Source organism: Amblyraja radiata, chromosome 12 (genome assembly GCF_010909765.2).
Source record: "Amblyraja radiata isolate CabotCenter1 chromosome 12, sAmbRad1.1.pri, whole genome shotgun sequence".
NCBI classification, from domain to species: domain Eukaryota; kingdom Metazoa; phylum Chordata; class Chondrichthyes; order Rajiformes; family Rajidae; genus Amblyraja; species Amblyraja radiata.
In genome coordinates this window covers 15,210,158-15,236,241 of record NC_045967.1, presented here as the reverse complement: position 1 = coordinate 15,236,241, position 26,084 = coordinate 15,210,158, and the positions used below count along the sequence as shown (strand labels likewise).

The window sequence follows — 26,084 nt, the reverse complement described above, 5'->3', positions numbered from 1 at the left end:
ACTAAGCTAACCTCAGCCGTGACCTTCCAAAGTACAGACTTCATGTTACCTGCCCCACCAGAGGGGAGAGAACACTTGACCACTGTTACGCATATCGCTCTGTTCCCCGGGCGGGTCTGGGTCTCTCTGATCATTGTCTAGTTCACCTTATTCCGACCTACAGGCAGAAACTAAAAGTTGTTAAGCCTGTGGTCAGAACAACGAAAAAGTGGAGAAGCGAGGGCAACGAGAACCTACAATCCTGCCTTTACTGCACGGATTGGAATGTGTTCAGGGAAGCAACCACAAGCTTCGATGAGTATACAGGCGCTGTATTATCATACGTCAGCTTTTGTGAGGACAGTTGCATTCCAACCAGCCCGGACCTGGTTCAACAACAACAAACCCTGGTTTACTGCAAAACTCAGACAACTCCGACAGTCTAAAATCTCCAGGACCGGACAATGTTTCCCCCTCTACTCCCAAGCTCTGTGCCGAACAACTGGCACCGGTCTTCACAGACATTTTCAACCAGTCCCTGCAAACTTGTACTGTCCCTGCCTGCTTCAAAGTCTCCATTATTGTTCCTGTACCCAAAAAGGCAAGGATTACTGGTCTTAATGACTACAGGCCTGTTGCATTGACCTCTGTAGTCATGAAGACCCTTGACAGGCTTGTGCTGGCCAGGCTGAAAAATATCACAAACCCACTGCTGGACCCTCTGCAGTTTGCATACAGGGCCAATAGATCGGTGGATGACGCAGTCAACCTGGACCTGCACTTCATCCTCCAGCACCTAGTCCGCCAGGGGACCTATGCGAGGATTTTGTTTGTTGATTTTAGCTCTGCATTCAACGCCATTGTGCCAGATCTACTACACTCCAAACTTTACGAGTTGACTGTGCCTGAAGCCCTCTGTCGGTGGATCACCAGCTTCCTGACAGACAGGAAGCAGCATGTGAGGCTGGGAAAGCACATCTCGGACCCGCAAACCCTCAGCATAGGAGCACTGCAAGGCCGAGTACTCTCCCCTCTCCTCTACACCAACGACTGCACCTCCACTGACTCTACTGTCAAGCTTCTCAAGTTTGTGGACAACACAATCCTGATTGGACTGATCCAGGATGGGGAGGAATCTGCCTACAGTCAGGAAGTGTCACAACTGGCATCCTGGTGCCATCGCAACAACCTGGAGCTCAATGCAATTAAGACAATGGAATTGATTGTAGACTTTAGGAGAGCTCCCCCTCCCCTCACCCCACTCACCACCAACAACACCACAGTCACATTTGTGGAGTCTTTTAAGTTCCTGTGAACCATCATCTCCAAGGACCTTAAGTGGGGGGCTACCATCGACTCCACAGTCAAAAAGGCACAACAGAGGATGTACTTCCTACAGCAGATGAGGAAGCACAATCTGTCACAGGTAATGATGGTCCAATTCTACACGGCCATCGTAGAGTCTGTTCTCACCTTCTCCATCATGGTCTGGTTTGGCTCAGCCACCAAGCACAACACCTGGAGGCTGCAGCGAATCGTCCGATCAGCAGAGAAGGTTATTGGCTGAAACCTTCCCTTCATTGATGAACTGTACACTGCAATGGCCAGGAAGCGAGCAGGCAAGATCATCTCTGACCCCTCTCACCCTGGCCACAAACTCTCTGAATCACTTCCCTCTGGAAGGCTACTCCGGACTGTCAAAGCTGTCAGAGCCAGACATAAAAACAGTTTTTATCCACGAGTAGTTGCTCTACTCAACAGCCAAAAATCTGTAGCCTCCCTTTGATCTGGTATTTTGTTGGTTCACATGATCAATGGTGTTTTATCATTAATGTTTTACTATTATTAATGTTTAGTGTTTTCTGAGTCATTCGTAACTGTCACTGTATGTCATGTTGTTACTTGTGGGCGGAGCACCAAGGCAAATTCCTTGTATGTGAATACTTGACCAATAAACTTACTTAATACAAATTTAATGTTTCTCAAATTCTAATTATCATTAATTTCAACACTGACCCATCTCAGTATTCATTGAGTAACCCAAGCTGCAATCAGATCTTAGTCATCATGCAACAAGTTTAACACCCACAGTAAACTAAGAACTTAAGTTATATCTTAGCAAGTTATTCAGGGATTCCAGATCTTCAGTTGTTTTAACCCTTGATAAAACAAAGCAAAACTCAGAAGCTGGAGTCGAGCAGTTGTTAAACCCCTAAATCTTGGGTCTGAGTCTCTTGGGTCTCTCCGTTGCCGGACCAGCAGGTTCAGGAACAGCTTCTTCCCTGCGGCTGTTACACAACTTAACTCTGCACCTTGGTGATTGCCAGTCACCCCCCCCCCCCGGACACTCCTTCCCCCAGAAAAATTGCACTATTGCTAATGTATGTACATATATATATTTTGCTGTTCCATTATTCTGTTTGCTCTTCTGGGTGAGATGCTAACTGCATTTCGTTGTCTCTGTACTGTACACTGTACAATGACAATAAAGATTGAATCTGAATCTGAGTTTAATATAGGTATTTTATTTCGCTGCAAGCAAAAGTTGATTTGTCTTTGGAACTACAATTAAACAGGAATCAATACTGGGCCTAGACAGCTGAAGGCACGGTGCCCAACTCTAATTGAAGGCAGAAATTTTTGTAAGCTGACATCCGTACTCAATGTGAATTATAAAGAATGCGAGGGGGTATAAGATCAAAAACGTTTATCCAGCTTTAAGTGAAGAGAATGTAACCAGCACAGTCTCAGAGCATGTCACTATAGATAAAACATAGTGCGATACAAAATTTGCCTCGTAACGGAAATGCAAAAGAACGGAGACTTTGGCGAGGTTGTGTCGATTGTAGGGCTGGAAAATGTTACAAAGAGCAGGAGAAATGATGCCATGAATAGATTTAATCATGCTAAGAATTTTAAACTTGGGTTGAAAGGTCACTGGGAGTACAAATAAATCTGGCATGGAATGAATTTGGTTGGAGATCGGATATTGACACCAGGGTTTTAAATGGGATCACGGAATAATGGGAACAGATGAGCTATCAAGGGGCAACCAGAATGGTGAAATATGGAGTCCTTTACTGTACATATAATTTAATGGAGAAAAGTTCAAATCTAGATTCAACTTCACACAACAAGTTTTACAAGATTAAATAGTTCTGCTTTCATTTTGTGGTTAATTGGCTTCTGCAAAATTGTAAATTGTCCCTAGTGTATGTAGGATAGTGTTATTGCGCGGGGATTGCTGGTCGGCATGGACTCGGTGGGCCGAAGGTGTTCCGAGCTGTATCTCTAAACTAAACTAAAATAGAAGTCAGCTCAGCAATGGCAGCTGACCAAATGGTTATATAAAGTCTATTATTGGCAGCATTGCATCCTTATATAAGTTTGATGCATCTCAAGTTCTAGTAGCCATTAAATTTCTACACTGACCCCTCTCAATGTCTATTGGGCAACTCAAACTGCAGGTAGCTCTTACCAAAGATCTTATAGCGGCTCCGCTATAAGATCTTTGGCTCTTACCACCAGTGCGCAAGAGTCCTGCACCAATTAGCAGCTTAGACTGCATCTAGGCAACTTACTCATTGCACAGATCTTCAGGTTTATAACCCTTGTGTAAAAGAAACCCAACACTCACAAGCTGAGGTGAATCATTTCGAAAGTCCCTGAAACGTTTCGCTGCACGCAGTTATGCTCCATTTCTATTGGTGGTTGTATTTTTAGGCTAGATGGATCTTTGGCAGTACATGAAGATCTATCCCTCGAACTCTGTGAGTAGAGTCCAATAATCAATCACTAAAGAATGTAGACAAGAAACCTTTTCAACACAGTTGAGAAGAGCAGAGTAATAGTTTAGTAACTGGGATAATAGTGCAGGGACCTTGACAGTTGATCAAAGGACTTATAAAGTTCAAACATTATAATTGGGAACTGGGAATTTTATTGGGATTAATTCCAGTAACTGGGAATTTAACTTCAGTTATCTAAATAATCTTGTCACTATGTGGGTTTCTTCCGGCCGAGCTGGTTTTCTCCCACATCCCAGCGATGTGCGGGTTTTGTAGGTCAATTGGCCTCTAAATTACCTCTGGTGTGTAGGCAGTGGATGTGGAAGTGAGATAACGTAGAACTGGTACGAATGGGTGATCGATGGTCGGGTGTGGACTCGACTGAAAGGCCTGTTTCAAACTAAACTAACTTTAGTTACTGGTCTGGAGAAGGGTCTCGACCTGAAACATCACCCATTCCTTTCCCCTGAGATGCTGCCTGTCCCGCTAAGTTACTCCAGCTTTTTGTGTCTATCTTTAGTTGCTGGTGTTCCAAATCATGGAAATGCCCTTCTACGGTTCCGCATTGGATTACAACCCTGAATCAATCAAGTGCAATGACATTCTACAGCTCGATCGAATTGATCTCATGAAGCACTAAAAGATCTAACTGCAGCATCAATGTTTTCTATTAACCAGCTCTCACCCATCTTCGAGGCATGGAGCCAGGGACGTGCTGTTACACAATGTGTTGCTGCAGTCAGCACTACAAGCTGTAAAGTGTCGCACGTTCTTAAATGCTTCAGCTGTGGTTTTGTCAGCCAGTGCCATAAGACTATATGACCATAAGACATAGGAGCAGAATTAGGCCATTTCCTCGATAGATGCTGCTTGAGCTCTTTGTGCACTTTTTAGTGCTCAAGATTCCAGAATCTGAGGTCTCGTGTTGAAATCAAGTTCATAAGACCATAAGATTAGAAAAGACATCGGGACAGAATTAGGCTATTTGGCCCATTGAGCTTACTCCACCGTTCAATTACGGCTGATCTATTTTTCCCTCTTAACCACATTCTCCTGCCTTCTCCCTGTAATCTCTGACGGCCTTACTAATCAAGAATCTGGCAACCTCCCATTTAAAAATATCCAATGATGATCTCCACAGCTTTCTGTGGCAATGAACTCCACAGATTCACCATCATCTGGCCACAAAAATAGAGTTGATTCTAAAGGTACGTCTGAGGCTGTGCCCGCTGGTACTGGACTCACCCACTACTGGAAATATCATTTCTATGTCCATTCTATCCAGGCCTTTCATTATCCAGTAGATTTCAATGAGATCCCCCTGCATTCTTATAATCTCCAGCGAGTACAGGCCCAGTGCCATTAAATGGTCATCATGTTAACCTACTCATTCCTGGGATCATTCTCGTAAACCTCCTCTGGAACCTCTCCAGAGCCAGCACATCCTTCCTCAGATATGGGTTCCAAGACTGCTCACAATACTCCAAATGCGGCCTTATAAAGCCTCAGCATTGCATCCCAGTTTTTTATATTATAATCCTCTTGAAATTAATACAAACATTGTATTAGCCATTCTTACTACTGATTCAACTTGCAAATTAACCTTTTGGGAATCCTGCACCAGCACTCCCATGTTCCATTGCACTTCCGATTTCTGAATCCTCACCATTTTGAAAATAGTATCCGCCTTTATTCCTACTACCAAAATGCACGACTGCATAATTTGCTATACTGTATTCCATCTGCCACTTCTTTGCCCAATCTGTCCATGTCCTTCTGCAGAGTCCCTACTGCCTCATACTGTGTTTTGTATTGAATTCTGTCTTTACTTTGTGTACTAGTCATGTCTCTACTATTTATTTCATTCCCCTTACATGTTTTTCCTCTACATGCTCAATTTTTGTAAGGTGTCCTTGAGACTCTTGAAAGGCGCCCATAAATAAAATGTATTATTATTATTATTACTTTCTCTACACTACCTGCCCCTCCCCATATCTTCATATCATCATGTGGCCACAAAGTCTTCAATTCTCTCATCCAAATCATTGAACTACAACATGAAGTGTAGCGGCCCCAGCACTGACCTTTGCAGAACACCGCCAGTCACCCATAAAAAACCCTTTATTCCCACTCTTTGCCTTCTGCTAATCGTCCAACCTTCTATCCATGCTAGTTTCGTCCCTCTTGATACCATTCACGTAAACCTCCCCTCAACCCACTTCAATACCAATACATCCCTCCTCAGATATCGGGCCCAAAACAGAAGTGGGCCTGTGCAGGACCTGGCCGTGAAGAGGTTTATTGTCTCACATCAGCAGAAACATTGTACCCAAAATAATTCGGCTCCCACGAGTACTCACCTCAAAACGATGAGTGTTTCCATCTGACAACTTCAACTGCATCAGTACGGCTGGTTGCAGTGCACGGGTTAAGGAACTGTAAACATAGAATCAGAGTCAGCAGCAAAGTGAGAACACGCTGGAGGAGACGGCACGTTCGTGGGTCAGGGTGTGGGTGGAGTGGGCCGCTGGAGACCCTGCAGCAGCCGGTGGGGATCGCAGGGACCGGGCACTGCTGAAGACCCCACAGAGGTCAAACAAGCGCACAGATCGGACGCGGTCTGCAGCGGTACTGAGCGGCGGAGGACACTAACAGTAATGCCAGGCCAGGCCGTCCTTTGCAACCCCGGCCTAGTGCCACGGGGCTTTAAGGCCAAGATAAGTGCCATAGAGTCATAGAGTGATACAATGTGGAAACAGGCCCTTCGGCCCACTGGCCCACACCGGCCAACATATCCCAGCTACACTAGTCCCACCTACCTGTGCTTGGTCCATATCCCTCCAAACCTGCCCAATCCATGTACCTGTCTAGCTGTTTCTTGAACATTGGGATACTCAGCCTCAACCATGTCCTCTGGCAGCTGGTTCCATACACTCACCACTCTTTGTGTGAAAAAGTTACCCCTCAGATTCCGATTAAATCAATAATTTCCCCTGCACCTTAAACCTATGTCCTCTGGTCTTCGATTCACTTACTCTGGGCAAGAGACTCTGTGCATCGATCCAATCTATTCCTCTCATGATTGTTTACACCTCTATAAGATCTCCCCTCATCCTCATGCGTCCAATAGAGTCGCAGCCTACTCAACCTCTCCCTATATCTCACACCCTCCAGTCCTGACAACAGCCTCATAAATCTTCTCTGTACCCTTTACAGCTTGACAACATATTTTCTATAACATGGTGCCCAAAAATGAACACAATACTCTAAATGAGGACTCACCAACGTATCGTACAACTACATGACCTCCCAACCTCTATACTCAATACCCTGACTGATGAAAGCCAATGTGCCAAAAGTCTTTTTGACCACCTTATCTACCTGCGACTCTACCTTCAAGGAACCATGCACCTGCACTCCATAATCCCTCACCTCTACAACACCCGCCAGGGAACCTACCATTCACTGTGTAGGTCCTGCCCATGTAAGACTTTCCAAAATGCAACACCTCACATTTCTCTGTATTAAATTCCATCAACCATTCCTCAGCCCATCTTGCCAATCGATCCAGATCCTGCAATCTTTCACAACCATCTTCACTATCTGCAAAACCACCCACTTTTGTATCATCAGCAAACTTGCTAATCTTGCCACGAATGTTCTCATCCAAATCATTGATGTAGATGACAAACAGTAACGGGCCCAGCACCGAACCCAAGAGTTCAAGAGACATTTATTATTACATGTACTAATTGGTATAGTGAGATTTGAATTACCATACAGCCATACGAATAAAAAGAACACAATAGAATTTAACATGAACCAACGTTTCCCACTGTGAGGGAAGGCAATAAAGTTCAGTCCTCTTCCTCGTGTTCACCAGGGCCTTTGAGGCCTCCGCAGTCGCTATGGGCGGCCCGAATATTTCAGGCCCTCTCGCCGAGAGTTCCTTTCACAGCATGTGGGGAGTCTGGCCCTGGTCAGCGCGGGCAAGAGCGTTGAGAAGGAGGGGGTCGAGGATCATGCCAGCAACTCACTTACTCACTCACTCACTCACTGCAACCGCGGCGCTCCGGGCGCGGAGCCACTGCGTTGTGGCTAGGGAGGGAAGTAGCTCGGGTGGCTGCGAGCAGATGCCGGGACCTCAGTGCCTTCTACCGGCCCGCTCACCTCTGACAGTGCTCTCCATCTGAACACCTCTCTCCTGACGCTCGTCGGCCTCGCTCATGTCAGCCGCTTCCCGCAAATCCTTAAATTCCGACTGCCGCCGGGAGCAGGACATGGCTTCACTTGTTGGGTGACACTACATGGCATTCACTGCCCGGTCTGTGTCTTTCAATGTAGACCGGACAGTGAGGAGACCAGCTCAAGAGCGGGTCAGTGGGCAATGGATAACAGGACAGCAGGTGGTGGAGCTTACTCCTGTGTCAGCACGATCAAGGGACCAATTGAGGTTACAATTGAGGAACTCCATTCTTCTGTCTTTGTTTCTTAAGATAATGACAATCCATGTTTGAAAAACCCGCCATGAAACTTGCGCTGCACAGCACGTGCACGCAGTCCATGGTGCAAAGGCAGAATTTCAGCTGCCTTCAGCTCCCCTTGTCATTGAAGGCTTGAAGCATAGTCGACGGCACGTGAACTGCACATACTTTTGCGTATTACATGTACTGCAGATGAAAGGCATGGGAGAATTATGCCTACCTAAGAAATCGATCTCTTAGGTAGGCATAATTCTCCCGTGCCTTTACTATTTATATTTAATAATTACCATTTTATAATTTTAGTCAGGTTAGGCACTGCCTACCTTGCCCACCCTGACCGCACGTGCCTGATTTCACCGTATTTGTATTTCATGATGCCTAGGAAAAGCAGCCAACATAATCAAAGACCTGTCCCACCCCAGTCATTCCTCCTTCTCCCCGCTCCCATTGGGCAGACAACACAGAAGGTTGAATGTGAGTACCGCCAGTCCCAGGAACAGCTTCTTCCTCTCAGTTTTCGGGCTTCTGAACAGTCCTTCCATAAGTGAGGGTACTGTCCCGATTCTTCAACCTACCTCATTGCAAACAATGGACTTTTCCCTAGGACTATTACGCCACAATGCTGGGAACTATATTCTGCACTCTGCACCATTGTCATCGTTCCACCTTTTGTACTTAAGTTTGGCGTAAATGTATTCATGTATAGTATTATTTGCTTTGATTGGATAGCAAGCAAACAAAAGCTTTTCATGTACCTCGGTATACATGACAATAAAAAACGTAACCCAAAAGTGATAAGAAAGAATGAAATAAAACTTCTCCACGTGCTATCACAACAAAAATAAAATGATTCATATCCTCCAAAAGTCTAGATTCTAATGGCTTCAAATTGCCATCAAGACAGATTCCTGTTGCGTGTGGGGACCAGTGGAAGAGCCAGATAAATGAGCAGAGATGCAGATTTGCCAAAATCTTACTGGATGGCAGAAATTACTCAGCTGCTGTCTGTGAGGAGTTTGCACGTTCGCCCTGTGACCACGAAGGGCTGAGCTATGGGAAGAGGTTGAGCAGGCTAGGACTTTGTTCCTTGGAATTTAGGAGGCTGAGGGGTGATCTTATAGAGGTGTATAAAATCATGAGAGGAATAGATAGGGTGAATGCACAGTCTTTTTCCCCAAAGTAGAGGAATCAAAAACCACAGGATATAGTAAGCCGAGAGGGGAAAGAGTTAATAGGGAACCTTTTTCACACAGACCGTGGATTGAGCTGCCAGAAGAAATAGTTGAGGCAGGTACAATAACAACTTTAAGAGACAATTGGACAGGTACATGGATAGGAAAGGCTGAGAGGGATGTGGGCCAAAAGAGGGCAGATGAGACTAGCTTAGTTGGGGCATCGTGGTCAGCATAGAAACATAGAAAATAGGTGCAGGAGTAGGCCATTCGCCCCTTCGAGCCTGCACCGCCATTCAATATGATCATGGCTGATCATCCAACTCAGTATCCTGTACCTGCCTTCTCTCCATACCCCGATCCCTTTATCCACAAGGGCCACATCTAACTCCCTCTTAAATATAGCCAATGAACTGGCCTCAACTACCTTCTGTGGCAGAGAATTCCAGAGATTCACCACTCTCTGTGTGAATGAGTGGATGAGTTGGGCCAAGAGGACTGTGACCTAATGACTCTACTGTGTAATATCTAAAAGTGTGCTTGGGTATTTATAGTAAAATCCAAAACTCTGGAAAATCCCTATGAAACTCCTGAGGGTGCCAAATTATTGGGATATCTCTGTATTTTGTTCAATGATTTCAAGCACACAATACCAATTAAACTATTGATCGTTGCTATGTGTATTAGTTGTTGAATCTGCCGTGCCACTCCCATGTTACGGCCAGGATTGTGCAAGGGGATTATTGACACGTCTTTGAAAGTCAGGGAATGACACCTTTTGAATGGAGACCCAGATAAGATTGAAGAGAAGGGAATGCGCCGCGACGTGATTGTACCTGGAAGAAATGGCCACGTCAACTCGCCATCTGAAATCGTCAACACTGGGCAACCGGTTCCCTTGTTGCAAGGCTGCAGCGTCCAACACTGAGCGTCTTAAAGCAAAACAAACCATTGCAGAGTAAGTTTTAACACACGGCTAATTGGAAATGTTCAAAATACAGGTTTAAAGCAACCCTTTCCAAAGTCATGTCGGCACATAACTGGTTAATGAAGAGAAACCACACCATTAAAAGGCAGCTTAATGAGTCCATATGGAGTCAGAAAAAAAAAGAAAAAATGAACAACAGATTTTAAATTTAACAGCTTTAAGCAAAAGAAAACCTAGGATTTTCATATCTGGCCTTTGTCCAACCATCTGCCTATCAAACCACAATTTGAGCACAACCCAGTCTCTCTGTGTGGAGTTTGCATGGCTTTAGGTTCAGGTTTAGGTTTTATATTGTCTACTGTACCGAGGTGCAGTGGGAAGCTTTGTTCTGGGAAGATTTCTGGCCTCTATATCTTCTGCCCGATGGGAGCGGGGTGGGACTAGTCCTTGATTATGTTGGCTATCCCTAAGACCATGTGGAATTCCCCACATTTCAAAGAGGTACAGGTTTGTAAGGTATGTGAATGGTAATATTTGGGACGACAGATGACGCAATGGGCTAAGTGTTCGGCTGGCAACCGGAAGGTAGCCGGTTCGAATCCCGCTTGGAGTGCATACTGTCGTTGTGTCCTTGGGCAAGACACTTCACCCACCTTTGCCTGTGTGTGAATGTGTGTGAATGTGTGTGAGTGATTGGTGGTGGTCGGAGGGGCCGTAGGCGCAGAATGGCAGCCACGCTTCCGTCAGTCTGCCCCAGGGCAGCTGTGGCTACAGAAGTAGCTTACCACCACCGAGTGTGACTGAGGAGTGAATGAATAATGCGATGTAAAGCGCCTTGAGTATTAGAAAGGCGCTATATAAATCCCATCCATTATTATTATTATTATCTGAGGAGAATAGTTTATAGGGAAAATTAGCAGAGAAAATTAGCATGTGGTTTGCATGCCATTATTGGTCGAAACATTAAGTACAAATCAGGAAGTCATGATGCAGCTTTCCAGAACTTTGGTTTGACTGCATTGTACACAGCTCTGGCCGTCCTATCACAGGATGGATGGATGCCGAGGCTTTGGAGAGGGTGCAGAAGAGGTTTACCAGAATACTGCTTGGATTTGAGGAAACTAGCTGTAAGGGGACTAGCTGTAAGACACGGATTGTTTTCTCTGGAACAGCAGAGGCTGAGGGGAGACCTGATAGAAGTAAATAAAATGATGAGACATGGATAGGGTAGGCAGTCATAACCTTTTCCAAAGGTGGAAATGTAAAAGACTAGAGAGCATAGCCTTAATGTGAAATGTGGAAAGTTCAAAGGAGATATGTGGGGACAAGTTTTTTGTTTACAGAGCGTGGTGAATGCTTTGCCAGGAATTTTTAAGGCTTTTAAATAGACACATGGATATGCCAGGAATGGAGGGGTATGGATCACGTACAGGCAGATGAGATTAGTTTATCTTGGTATCATATTTGGCACAGACATTGTGGGCTGAAAGCCCTGTTCCTAAGCTGTACATTTCTACATTTTATGTTCTAAATGCCAGCATAGACTCAATGGGTCTAATAGTCTCCTTCTAGGTCATAAGGAACCTTGTGTGCAATGGTCATTCAGTAGCACATAACACCATGGGCCTCAGGCACTGCCGAAGTTTCACAAAGCTGACTAATGACCATAAACAGGCACTGTTGCGCCACGTAAATACACTTAACCCATCTGCAGCAGAGCCAAAGATTTGCTAGGTCAATGTGTTCTTTGGCAACAGATTTCATATCAGACAGCAATATCAATAAACACAAAAATACACACCCATTACGATGTTTACAGTACTGATCACATTGCCAAAACTAATCGCTATCAGGTGATTTGCTGTAATCCATTAGAGACATTTAAGAAATTGTCAGTATCGGGTAGGTTGATTACTACGAGTGCCAGCAGTTATGGGGAGAAGGCAGGAGAATACGGTTGAGAGGGAAAGATAGATCAGAGATGTGTTTAAGAAGGAACTGCAGATGCTGGAAAATCATCTTTGTGTTCTATGTGTTCTATGTGTACCTATAGATCAGAGATGATTGAATTGAGTATCTTGATGGGCCGGTTGGCCTATAATTTATGAATTTAAGAATAGTGAAATCCAGATTACATAATCATAGAAAATTAATGGTACAGAAGGCCATTCAGCCCAATATCGTTGAGTTTGTCAAAGAATGAGCTCACCAGCCAAATTCTTCCAATACCAGGTCTTCCGCTCACTGTTCTTCAAGTGTGTAACCAAGTACATCCTAAAAGTACCTAGCCTTTGTGTGTTCACCTCTCCCTCAGGCAATCCCCAACAACGTTTATTTGACTTTTTTTCAATTTTCCCTCAAATCCTTTTACAAACTCCTTTAGTTAGTTTAATTTAGTTTATTATCACATGTACTGAGGTGACAAAAGCTTTTGTCGTGTGCTAACCAGTCAGCGGAAAGACTATGCATGATTACAACCAACGATAGACACAAAAAGCTGGAGTAACTCAGCGGGACAGGCAGCATCTCTGGAGAGAAGGAATGGGTCACGTTTCGGGTCGAGACCCTTCTTCAGACTGGTTTGGGATAAGGGAAACGAAAGATATAGACAAATGATGTGGAGAGATACAGAACAATGAATGAAAGATATGTAAAAAAGTAACGATGATAAAGGAAACAGGCCATTGTAAGCTGTTTATAGGGTGAAAATGAGAAGCTAGTGCGACTTGAGTTGGGGAGGGATAGAGAGGGAATGCCGGGGCTACCTGAAGTGAGAGAAATCTATATTCATAACACTAACATAACGTAAGCTGCCCTAGCAAAAAATGAGATGATGTTCCTCCAATTTGCACATAGCCTCACCCTGACAATGGAGGAGACTGAGGACAGAAAGGTCTGTGTTGGAATGGGAAGAAGAATTAAAGTGATCAGGTTGGTTCAGGCGGGCTGAGCGAAGGTTTTCCGTGAAACGTCCGCCCACTCTGCGTTTGGTCTCGCCGATGTATAAGAGTCCACGTCTTGAACAACAGATACAGATGAGGTTGGAGGAGGTGCAAGTGAACCTCTGCCTAACCTGAAAGGACTGTCGCAGTCCCTGGACAGAGTCGAGGGAGGAGGTATAGCGACAGGTGTTGCATCTTATGCAGTTCCAGGGGCAGTTACCTGGGGAGGGAGTGGTTTTGGTGGGAAGGGATGAGTTAACCAGGGAGTTGCGGAGGGAACGGTCTCTGCGGAAGGTGGAGATGGGAAAATGTGGCTAGTGGTGGGATCCCGCTGGAGGTGGCAGAAATTATGTGTTGTATGCGACGGTTGATGGGGTGGCAGGTAAGGACTAGGGGGCCGGGGAGCAAGGGCTGAGCTGCAGGGTACTGAGGAGACACGAGTGAGGGCCTCGTCAACGATGGGAGAGGGGAACCCCCATTCTCTCAAAAATGTGGACATCTCGGATGTTCTAGTATCGAATACCTCATCTTGGGCGCAGATGCAGCGTAGACGGAGGAATTGGGAGTTGGGGGGGGGGGGGGGGGGGGGGGGGCGGAGAGTGACTGAACGTCCATAGTAAAGATGAGTGAGTGGGAGCTCGGAAAACGGAAGTCATTAAAGAGACAAAGGACATGTGAGGTATCTTGGACATAGGTCTGGAGAGATTGGACCAGGGGGGATAGGATGGAGTCGACCTATGAGGAAATAATTTCCATGGGACAGGAGCAGGCAGGGGTCTGCCAGGGCAGTTGTGTTTGTGGATTTTGGGGAGAAGGTAAAAACGGGATGTATGGGGCAGGGAAACGGTAAGGTTGGAAGCTGTGGAAGGCAGACAGCCAGAGATGATGAAATCAGTAAGGGTGTTTAAGATTCAGGCCTGGTGCTCATCTGACGGATCATGGTCCAAGGATAAGTAGGAGGAGGTGTCTGAGAGTTGTCGCCTGGCCTCAGCCCGGTAGAGGTCAGCGCGCCAAACAACCACAGCACCTCCCTTGTCGGCAGGTTTGATTATGCCAGGGTTGCTGCAGAGTGAGCGGAGGGTTGTACGTTCAGAGGGAGGTGAGGTTGGAGTAGGTAAGGGGAGTGGAAAAGTTGAGACGGTTGATGTCACGCCGGAAGTTAGAAATGAAGAGATCTAGAGAGGGTAGAAGGCCGTTCTAGGGAGTCCAAGATAAGGGGGACCAGTGGAGAGATGATGACAAACATGCCATACATAGTGTACAGATGATAAAGGGAATAACATTTAGTCCAAGATAAAATCCAGTAAAGTCAGATAAAGATAGTCCGAGGGTCTCTAATGAATTAAATCCATGTCCACGGTTCCCTCTGCTAAAGAAAAAACGGGTCATCTGTATTTAGTCTGTCTAACCCATCCATCCGTTCCATCCCAACTCATTGCCTTCCCATGCTGACACACCTAGAATTCCTGTGAATCCTGTTACTATAGCTCTGCATTCAATACGGTCATCCCCACCAAGCTCACCACCAAACTCCACCAGCTAGGCCTCAGCTCGCCGATATGCGATTGGATCCTGAACTTTCTGACGGAGCGACCGCAGGCAGTGAGACTGGGCCCGCACCTGTCCTCCATTATCACCCTGAGCACCGGCACACCACAGGGCTGTGTACTAAGCCCCATGCTCTACTCCCTCTTCACTCACGACTGTGTTCCTGCATTCGACACCAACACCATCGTGAAGTTTGCAGACGACACAACAGTGATTGGGCTGATCACCAACGGTGGTGAAACAAAATACAGAGCGGAGGTGCAGAACCTGGCGGACTGGTGCGCACGTAACAACTTGTCACTAAACACCTCCAAGACAAAGGAGCTGATTATTGACTTCAGAAGGTCCCATTATGGAGAATATGCCCCAATCTCCATTTACGGGGAAATTGTGGAGAGAGTGTCCAGCTTTACATTTCTGGGCACTCACATTTCTGAGGACCTCACATGGTCCACCAACACAGCTGCGCTGGTCAAGAAGGCACAGCAACGACTGTTCTTCCTGAGAACATTAAGAAAGACTGGTCTGCCCCAACAGCTGCTGACAACCTTCTACCACTGCACCACAGAGAGCATATTAACGTATGGCATCTCTGTGTGGTATCTCAGCTGCACGGAGGCGGAGAGGAGAGCTCTTCAGCGGTCGTCCACAGAGCGCAGAGGATCATTGGGACACAGCTACCAGCCTTGGAGGGCATCTACCACACACGGTGCCTCAGGAAGGCCGTCAGCATCCATAAAGACTCCTCACACCCTTGTAACGGACTGTTCGAACTACTTCCCTCCGGCAGACGTTATAAGACCTTCTACGCCCGAGCCTCCAGACTCAGAAACAGCTTTATTCCCAGAGCTATAGCGGCTCTGAACCGGCCCTGCTGAGTGCCCCCCATCCCCCCTGGACTGTCTCCCTCGGATGGTCACGTCACACAGCTTATTTATTTATTTTACTCTTCTTTTACATCGGTTGGAAGCTGCATACTAAATCTCGTTGCACTGACGTGCAATGACAATAAAAGATATTATTATTATTATTACCTCTTGCTCCTTTATACCCATTATCAGCTCTCCCCGTCATCTGCTCTCTTTCTTGTTTCCTTGTTTTATTTTAAAGAAGTGCATCAATGCCCTTGACATTTAAAAGACACTTGGACCTGTCCATGGACAGGAAAGGTTTAGAGGAATATGGGCTAAAATAGGACAAATGGAACCAATTTACATGGGGCATCTTGGTCGGCATTAACGTTGAGCTGAATGACCTGTTTCCATGCTGTATGGCTCTATGTTTCCAAGTATGTTGCAATACCTCTTCACGCATTTAACTGAATGTGTAGGAACAGTACAGCATGCTTAATACTTCCCAATTACAACATTTTGTTTCAGAAGGCAGTAATAAATCAAAGCTGTTAATTTTGGCCACTTTTGTCTGGAGTTTTCTGGATGTTATCAGCTGTTGTAACCCATATTACTGATACTCTTTGAAGAAGCAAAAGTGATAAACCCACCTGCTACCAAATACAACACTTGCAAAGTCTGAAATAAGCTCCTCTGGAATTCTGAAACAGATAAAAATTAAAGGAAAGTATTATGTTAATCAGAAGAGCACAATTCAAAACATATGTAGGAAGGAACTGCAGATGCTGATTTATAACGAAGATAGTTACAAAATACTGGAGTAACACAGACTGCATCTCTGGAGAAAAAAAATAGATGACGTTTCGGGTCAGTACCAGAGAAGTCAACGTTCCCACCTCTGGGTTGTAAGCTGTCCAAGCGAAATATGAGGTACTGTTCCTCCAATTTGGCTTCACTGTGACAGTGGAGGAGCACCAAGACTGAAATGGGTGACTTTAATGTACATATAGATTGGGCCAAACAAATTGGTAGCAGCGCTGAGGAGAAGATTTCCTGGAATGTATACAGGATGATTTTTTAAACCAATATGTAGAAGAACCGACGAGAGGACATGCCATCCTAGACTGGGTATTGTGTAATGAGGAAGGATTAGTTAGCGATCTTGTTGTGCAAAGCCCCTTGGGCAACAGTGACCATAATATGGTGGAATTCTGCATTAGGATGGAAAGTGGCACGGTTAACTCAGAGACTAGGGTCCTGAACTTAAAGAAAGGAGACTTTGAAGGTATGAGACGGGAATTGGCTAGGATAGATTATACTTCAAGGGTTGACGGTGGAGATGTAATGGCAAACATTTAAAGACCGCATGGATGAACTCCAAAATTTGTTTATCCCTGTCTCGCGAAAAAATAAAACCGGGAAGGTGGCTCAACCGTGGCTAACGAGGGAAATCAAGGATTGTTTTAAATTCAAGGAAAAGGCATATAAATTGGCCAGAGGAAGCAGTAAATCGGAGGACTGGGAGAAATTTAGAACTCAACAGAGGAGGACAAAAGGGATAATTAAGAGGGGGAAAAGAGCATGAAAGAAAGCTTGCAGGGAATATAAAAACTGTGTAAATGTTTCTTTAAATTTGTAAAAAGCCAAAGATTAGTGAAGACAAATGTAGGTCCCTTACAATCAGAGACAGGTGAATTTATAATGGTAAACGAAGAAATCGCAGAACAGTTAAATGAGTACTTCACTAAGGAAGACACAAACAATCTCCCAGAAATACAAGGGGACCAAGGATCTAGTGGGAGAAACCGAAGGGAATCCATATTCGTCAAGAAATTGTGTTAGGTAGCTGATGGGACTGGAGGCAGATAAACCCCAGGGCTTGATAGTCTGCATCCCAGAGTACTCAAGGTGGTGGCCCTAGAGTCGATTATTAAAGATGTTATAGCAGAGCATTTGGAAAGCAGTGACAGGATCAGTCAAAGTCAGCATGGATTTACGAAGGGGAAATCATGCTTGACTAATCGTCTGGAATTTTTAGAGGATGTAACAAGTAGAATGGATATGGGAGAGCCAGTGCATGTGGTGTATCTGGACTTTCAAAAAGCCTTTGACAAGGTCCCACACAAGAGATTAGTGTGCAAAATTAGAGTACATGGTATTGGGGATAGGGTATGGATGGATAGAGAACTGGTTGACAGACAGGAAGCACAGTATAGGAATTAACGGGTCCTTTTCAGAATGGTAGGCAGTGAGTAGTGGGGTGCCACTAGGCTCGGTGCTGGACCCCAGTTATTTACAAGATATATTAATGATTTAGATGAGGGAATTAAATGTGACATCTCCAAGTTTGCCGATGACACAAAGCTGGGTAGCAGTATGCGCTGCGATGAGGATGCTATGAGGCTGCAGGGTGACTTGGATAGGTTAGGTGAGTGGGCGAATGCAGTATAATGTGGATAAATGTGAGGTTATCCACTTTGGTGGCAAGAACAGGAAGGCAGATTATTATCTGAATCGTGTCAGATTAGGAAAGGGGAGGTGCAATGAGGCCTGAGTGTGCTTGTACATCAGTCACTGAAAGTAAGAATGCAGGTACAGTAGGCAGTGAAGAGAGCTAATGGCATGTTGGCCTTCATTGCGAGAGGATTTGAGTTTAGGAGCAAGGAGGTCCTACTGCTGCAGTTGTACAGGGCCCTGGTGAGACCGCACCTGGAGTATTGTGTGCAATTTTGGTCTCCTAATTTGAGGAAGGACATTATTGCTATTGAGGGAGTGCTGCGTAGGTTCACCAGGTTAATTCCCGGGATGGCGGGATTGACATGTGATGAATGAATGGGTCGACTGGACTTGTATTCAATTGAATTCATAAGGATGAGAGGGTATCTTATAGAAACATATTAAATTCTTAAAGAATTGGACAGGCTAAATGCAGGAAAAATGTTCCTGATGTTGGGGGAGTCCAGAAACAGGGGTCATAGTTTAAGAATAAGGGGTAAGCCATTAAGGACTGAGATGAGGAAAAGCTTCTTCACCCAGAGAGTTGTGAATCTGTGGAATTCTTTGCCACAGAAGACAGTGGAGGCCAATTCACTGGATGTTTTCAAGAGAGAGTTAGATTTACCTCTTAAGGATTCAAGGGATATGGGGAAAAAGCAGGAACGGGGTACTGATTTTAGATGATCAGCCATGATCATATTGAATGGCAGTGCTGGCTCGAAGGGACGAATGGGCTGCTCCTGCACCTATTTTTCTATGTTTCTATGAAATGTCAGTATGGGAATAGGAAGGGGAGTTAAAATGTTTGGAAACCAGAAGATCATGTAGGCCAAGGCGAATTGAGTGTGTGTTCAGCGAAATGATTGACAAGTCTACGCTTACGATGTGTGAGGAAAGTGGAGCATCCAGAGAAAACCCACGCGGTCACAGCAAGAATGTACAAGCGCCACAAGGACAACACCCGTAGTCAGGATCTAATCTGGGTCTCTGGCGCTGTGAGGCAGCAGCCCTATCGGCTGCACCACTGTGCTGCTCGTTAAGCATTTTCTGTTTTTGTTTCAAATTCCAGCATCCGCAATTTTATTTGTTTTCCAAATTCAGATATATGAATGGTTTTAAGCAAATTAAGCAGTACTGTGATCAATGCACAGATTAGCATAGATAAACCAGTCAGAAGTACACAGTCCTCTTCTACAACTGCACCTCATTTGTATTAATATTTAATGTATTTTTAAAGTGAAGTGCCAACATTCTGACTCCACTAACATTGACCGGCTGTTCTTGACACGGCAAGTGAACTTGGCTTTGCAATCCCACGCAGTAAGCTCCTGATTACAGGTAAATCAAATGAATTTTCAACAACAGATCAATTACTTTTCCCAGAGAGAGAAATGAGAAAATCTGATGCACTTACCTTTCTGCAGTAATACTCCACTTGCTAATTTATTTTTAAAGCCCTATGTTTCCCCACAAACAAAACTGGATTTTCCATTGGCTCAGTATATGGAATTTCTGAAGTTACAGGACAGCAGCTCAGTGTAGATTTAGTGAAGGCATCCACTATTATGAAGGCCATTGATAGAATAACTATGGAAAAACTGTTTCTACTGACATGCAATTCAATAGCCAGATGTCATAGGTTTAAGACCCAAACAAACAAGGACATTTCTTTAAAAAATAATAATTTGTGCTTATCCACATGACTATAAAGGAAAGAACCCAGATCTATGGCACCTTGAGGCAGTAGGTCTACCAGCTGCACCACTGTGCTGCTATTAAAGTGTGGCATAGTGGCACAGTTGGTTGGGTTGCTGCCTCACAGTGCCAGAAACCCTGGTGCAATCCTTACTTTGTCTGTGTGGAGTTTGAATGCTATCCTTGTGACTGCATGGGTTTCCTCCCGCATCCCAAAGACGTGCGGGCTTGTAAGCAAATTGGCTCCCTGTAAATTGTCCCTAGTCTGTAGGGAGTGAATGAGAAAGTGGCATAACATAGAACTAGTTTGAGTAGGTGATCAATGGTTAGCATGTACTAGGTGGGCCAAAGGGCCTTTTTCCAAGTTGGTCCTTTAAAATTCACATCTCAAACACACGTCACAATTTTTTTTTTAAATGCTACCTTTCTGCAAAATCTGAAGCATTTTCAACAAATTTTACACTGAATGTGCATTAAAGAATTAACCTGCATTTATATAGAATCTTTCTTGTTCGCAGAATGTCCTAAACACTTCATTATCAATGCTAATCATAGGCAGTCACTACTCAAGTAAACACACTCAGCAGTTAATCTTCACTCAGCAAAAGACAATGAGATGAATGAGCATTTAATCTGATCCATTGGACAAAAAATAATGAGTTCTCAAAAATAAGTGACTCCATGTAAAAGTTAACTCAATGGACTGCTGAATCTACTCCAGCTCTTTAAATGGGCATAATATTTATCCAGAGGAGCTCTTGAGAAAACATTCAATAGGGATGGCATGGCGGCGCAGCTGGTGGAGCTGCTTCCTCACTGCGCCAGAGACCCGGGTTCAATCTTGACCTCAACTGCTGTCTGTGAGGAGTTTGCTTGTCCTCCCTGTGACTAAAGGGCCTGTTTCTGTGCTGAACTTTTCTATGTCCTATGGTCTATGTTGTGTCCGGGAAGCTGAAGGCATCACTATTACCTCAGGCATAAACAGATGACCAAAACTGGTGGGGCATTGATATCCCAACGGATGATAATGTGATGGGGAAGAGGATTATATAGATAGGGAGGGTTGAAACTTGAAAGGTGTTTGTAAACAAGGGTGGGCAACTTAAATTCAAGGCATTACTTAAATGGGAGCCAATGTAGCTTGGTAAGTAGATGAATGATGATGGGTGATTAACGAGAATCAAACAGGGAAATAAAGTGCTCTAGAAGGACAGCACTGCTGTCTGTGTGGAGTTTGCATGTTCTCCCTATGACCACACGTGTTTGCTCTGGTTTCCTCCCACATCCCAAAGGCATGTGAGTTTGGAGGTTATTTGGTCTTTGTAAATTGCCCCTTGTGTGTATGGAATGGATGCGAAAGCGGGACAACATTGGAACTAGCGTGAATGGGTGATCGATGGGCGGCGTGGACTCAGTGGACTGAAGGGCCTGCTTCTATGCTATATCTTTCAATCAATCAATTGGCATGATGTAATGGAAAGTTGTTTATGTCCATAAATCACTACTTATAAATGCGACGAAGGTCTCAACAGATTTGTGCCACCATGCAGGTCCAAGAAGTAAAATATTTCATGTTGTGATGGTTAAAAATCTAACAGCTTCTAATTCAAAAGGAAACTGATTCCAAACTACACTAAAATAAAATCAAGGCAAATAACTTCAGGGATGTGCCAGTGACTGGACATAAAACAGGACAAAATCACATTATGCATTATTCATGCAACATTTTATGCTAAAAAAGGTACAACTTAATGAGCTTGGAGGCCGAGACAAGCCAGTTAATAGCTCATACATCATTTATTAAAAAGGCACACGGCTTAGGGGTTTCAGCAACAAAGCCAATGATTCGTGACTGACACGTTAAATTTGGCAATGATTTATAAAGTACCAAGTGCTGCACATTTCACTGAATATTACTTCAGTGAACAATAAAAGGTAAAGAAACTTGTATGAAAACTCAGAACATCCCAAAGCTGTAATGTCAGAAAAATAACAACTTAATTCGCTAAGAGCAAGAACTCACAAACTGACAAAAATACTGCACTTTTTTCTCGTGTTACTAATAAATATTGGCCTAATAAAACATCCCACATAGCTGTCTTAAAATTTCAACCAGACTCACACCACACACACTGCAGATGCTGCAATCTTGCATAGAACACAACACGGCACGGTGGCGCAGCGATAGAGTTGCTGCCTCACAGCGCCATTGACCCAGGTCTGATCCTAACTATGGGTGCTGTATGTACGGAGTTTGTACGTTCTCCCTGTGACCATGTGTGTTTTCTCCAAGTGCTCCGGTTTCCTTCCACACTACAAAGACGTACAGGTTTGTAGGATAATTGGTTTCTGTTCATTGTAAATTGTCTGAGTGCTGGTGGCGGGGTGATTGCTGGTAGGCGCGAACTCGATGGGCCTGTTTTCTGATCTCTAAAGTCTAAAAGTGCTGGTGTAATTCAGCGCGTCAGGCAACATCTCTGGTAGAAAAAATATATTCCCTGCTTCTGAAGTCTGATGAAGGGTCTCGACCCGAAACATCATCCATTCCTTCTCTCCAGAGATGCTGCTTGTCCTGCTGAGTTAGTCTTCGTTTATAACCATATAACAATTACAGCACGGAAACAGGCCATCTCGGCCCTACAAGTCCGTGCCGAACAATTATTTTCCCTTAGTCCCACCTGCCTGCACTCATATCTTCGGTTTTAAACCAGCATCTGCAGTTCTTTCCTACACATTTCCTCCAGAGATGTTGCCTGACCCGCTGTGTTACTCCAGCACATTGTGTCACTGCCGCATTGCGAGAGAAGTCAGGGGGAATTCCTATAAATTATGTGAATGGACAAGGACTTGGCAGATGGAATATATTATGGAAAAATGTGAGGTCATCCACTTTGGCAACAAATAGCAGAAAGGTATAGTAGGTGGTGAGAATTTGGAAAGTAATTCTAGGTCTCTTTACTTTAGACTCCAGCGTGGAAACAGGCTCTTCGGCCCAACAAGTCCACGCTGACCAGTGATCACACATACACTAGCACTATCCTACACACTAGGAACAATTTACAATTTGCAGAAGCCAATTAACTTACAAACCTGCACATCTGTGAGACGTGGGACGAAACCGGAGCACCTGGAGAAAACCCATGCAGTCACGGGGAGAACGTACAAGCTCCATACAGACAGCACAAGTAGTCAAGATCAAACCTAGGTCTCTGGCGCTGTAATGCAGCAACTCTCCCGCTGCGCCACTGTGCCGCAGTGTTGAAGATCAGAGCACCCTGGGTGGCTTTGTAAACAAATCACTGAATGTTAACATGGAGGCAGAACAAACAATTAGGAAGACAAACGGCATGCTGACCTAAGTAGAAACAAGGAAATGCAGATGCTGGATTACACAATAGGACAGAAAATGCTGCAGTAACTCATGGGTCAGGCAGCATCTCTGGAGAACATGGAGAGGTGATGTTTCAGGGCTGGACCCTTCTTCAGGCATGAAGAAATGTCCCAATGCTAATTGTCACCTATCGATGTTCTCTAGGGATGTTGCCTGACCCACTGAGTCACTCAAGTGTAGCGCCCACTCCAACACTTTGTAGCCTTTTAATATGCTGACCTTTATTGCAATAGGTCAGAAGTCTTGCACTCAATTATACAGTACTTACCTGGAATATTGGTGACATTTCTGGATTCTCTACAAAAAGCATCTCTGTGATACGTGGAGTACAACAAAGGTTCGGCAGATCAATTCATGCAATTCATGAGTAGGAAAGAACGGCAGATGCTGGTTTAAATGTAAATTTAAGTCTGAAGAAGGGTCTCGACCCAAAACATCACCCATTCCTTCTCTCCAGAGATGCTGCCTGCCCTGCTGAGTTACTCCAGTATTTTTTGTGTACTTCAAGCGATTCATTATCCATTGTGGAGACTACAAGCAGACCAAGCTCATACACTGAAGTCACAAGGAACTGCATCTGAGCAAAACACAAAGTACTGATGCATAGAGACTTTTTATCTAGAGTATGGGAATCAAGAACCAGAGGACATGGGTTTAAGGTGAGAGGGGAAAGATTTTATAGGGACGCGAGAGGCAGCTTTTTCCACTGAGAGGGTGGTGGGTGGATGGAACGAGCTGCCAGAGGGGGTAGTTAGGGCAGGTACCGTAACAAACATTTAAAAGTGATGGACAAGTACATGGATAAAAAAGGTTGAGAGGGATATGGGCCAAACACAGGCAGGTGGGACTAGTGTAGATGGGACATCTTGGTCAGCATGAATAAGTTGGACCAAAGGGACTGTTTCTGTGCTACATGACTCTATGACTCTATACAGGAGGACCTCAACAAGTCAGGTAACATCTGTGGAGGGAAAGGAAAGGCAGCGTTTTGGGTCAGGACCCTTCTCCATACTAATTAGTATAAAGCAAGATAGGTATAAATCAAGAGTCTTGAGTTCAGCAAACCGAAAGTTGATCTAATTGAAATGTGCAAATTTCTTATGGGACAAGATGCGTTACCCACAGAGTTGATGTTTCCCTCATCTGGGGTGTTTATAACTAGAGGTGACTATCTGACAAACAAAGGTTCAGCTCTTCAGGACAAAAATATGATGACATTTCTTCACGCAGTGAGGCTACGAACTGATCCCCCAGAGGGCGGTGAAGGTTCAGTCGCTGAATATATTCAAGACAGATCAAATGATTTTTGAATGCTAAAGAAATCAAGGGATGTGAGATTAGTGTAAGAAAAGTGGAGCAGCGTTAAAAAAACAGGGATGATCTCATTAAGTTCTGTTTAGTTTAGAGATACAGTGTCCAACGGGTCCGTGCCGACCAGCGATCACCCGTACACTCGCACTGTCCTGCAATGTTACAGAAGCCAATCAACCTACAAACCTGCACGTCTTTGGAATGTGGAAAGAAACTGGAGCACCCCACCCAGAGAAAACCCACGCGGTCACAGGGAGAACGTGTAAACCCCATGCAGACAGGAACCGTAGTCAGGATCGAATCCAGGGATCTGGCGCTGTAAAGCAGCAACTCTACCGCTACGCCGCTGAGCCACCCTTGTACATCAGGCTTATTCCTATATCTATTTGTTATCGTTACACACATTCATGGTTTGATGCTGCATGCTTAAAAATCTGCACGCAACAGATTAGATTTTTCTGCATGCAGCGTCAAACATTTCATGTCTGCTCCATCTATATAATTAAAAGTTTGATCTTGACCACTTCCTGTTGCACTGCATAGCTGCGTTGCTTTTGGTTTGAAAATGCTAAAGCTGCGTTGCCTTTGGTTTGAAAATGCTAAAGTTGCGTTGCCTTTGGTTTGAAAATGCTAAAGTTGCCTTGCCTAATTGAAAAGTTGGTTTGAGAATGCTAAAGTTATCTTGCCTAATTGAAAAGTTGGTTTGAGAATGCTAAAGTTGCCTTGCCTAATTGGAAAGTTGTTTTGCGAATGCAAAAGTTGCATTGCCGTCTATATAATTAAAAGTCTAATCTTGACCACTTCCTGTTTGTGCTGTATATTGATTTTAGGAAAAATGCTACCACATACAGCTGTGATTTTTGACCGTCTTACTCAGCGTCCCCCTCCGCTCGTCAGGTGCCGGGGATTTTTCCTTTCAATGAAAAATAAAAGAGTTATTAGTGTTTAAAAAATGTTGAGATTCTCTATCCTGTCAATCGCGCCATGAAGGCCACGCCCCTTCTGGTGGGAAGGACTATAAAACCTGGAAGTGTGGGCGTGGCTCAGTCTCTGCAAGAAGGGGGAGGGAGAGGTCACGACTCTCTGTCTTTAGTTGCCTTGCACCCTGCTTGAAATGGTATGAAGCTGCATTTGAATTTGGTGGCCTTGCACCCTGCTTGAAATGGTATGAAACTGCACTTGAATTTGGTGGCCTTGCACCCTGCTTGAAATGGTAGGAAACTGCACTCGAATTTGGTGGCCTTGCACCCTGCTTGAAATGGTAGGAAACTGCATTCGAATTTGGTGGTCTTGCACCCTGCTTGAAGTGGTAGGAAACTGCACTCCAATTTGGTGGCCTTGCACCCTGCTTGAAGTGGTATGAAACGGCACTCGAATTTGGTGGCCTTGCACCCAGCTTGAAGTGGTATGACACTACACTCGAATTTGGTGGCCTTGCAGCCTACTTGAAGTGGTATGACACTATACTAGAATTTGGTGGCCTTGCACCCTGCTTGAAG

At 44.7% G+C, this 26,084-nt stretch overlaps 1 protein-coding gene across 1 annotated transcript in view; it reads right to left on the bottom strand.

Annotated features, from left to right (window-relative positions):
• The window catches only part of commd5 (COMM domain containing 5), a 58,226-nt gene that overhangs the window by 16,279 nt on the left and 15,863 nt on the right, over positions 1-26,084 (bottom strand). Inside the window, exons 5-7 of the mRNA XM_033030277.1 lie at positions 16,343-16,393; positions 10,260-10,355; positions 6,128-6,203 (exon numbers count right to left, since the gene is read on the bottom strand). Coding sequence (XP_032886168.1) covers positions 6,128-6,203; positions 10,260-10,355; positions 16,343-16,393 — 223 coding nt within the window. The remainder of the gene's footprint in view (positions 1-6,127; positions 6,204-10,259; positions 10,356-16,342; positions 16,394-26,084) is intronic.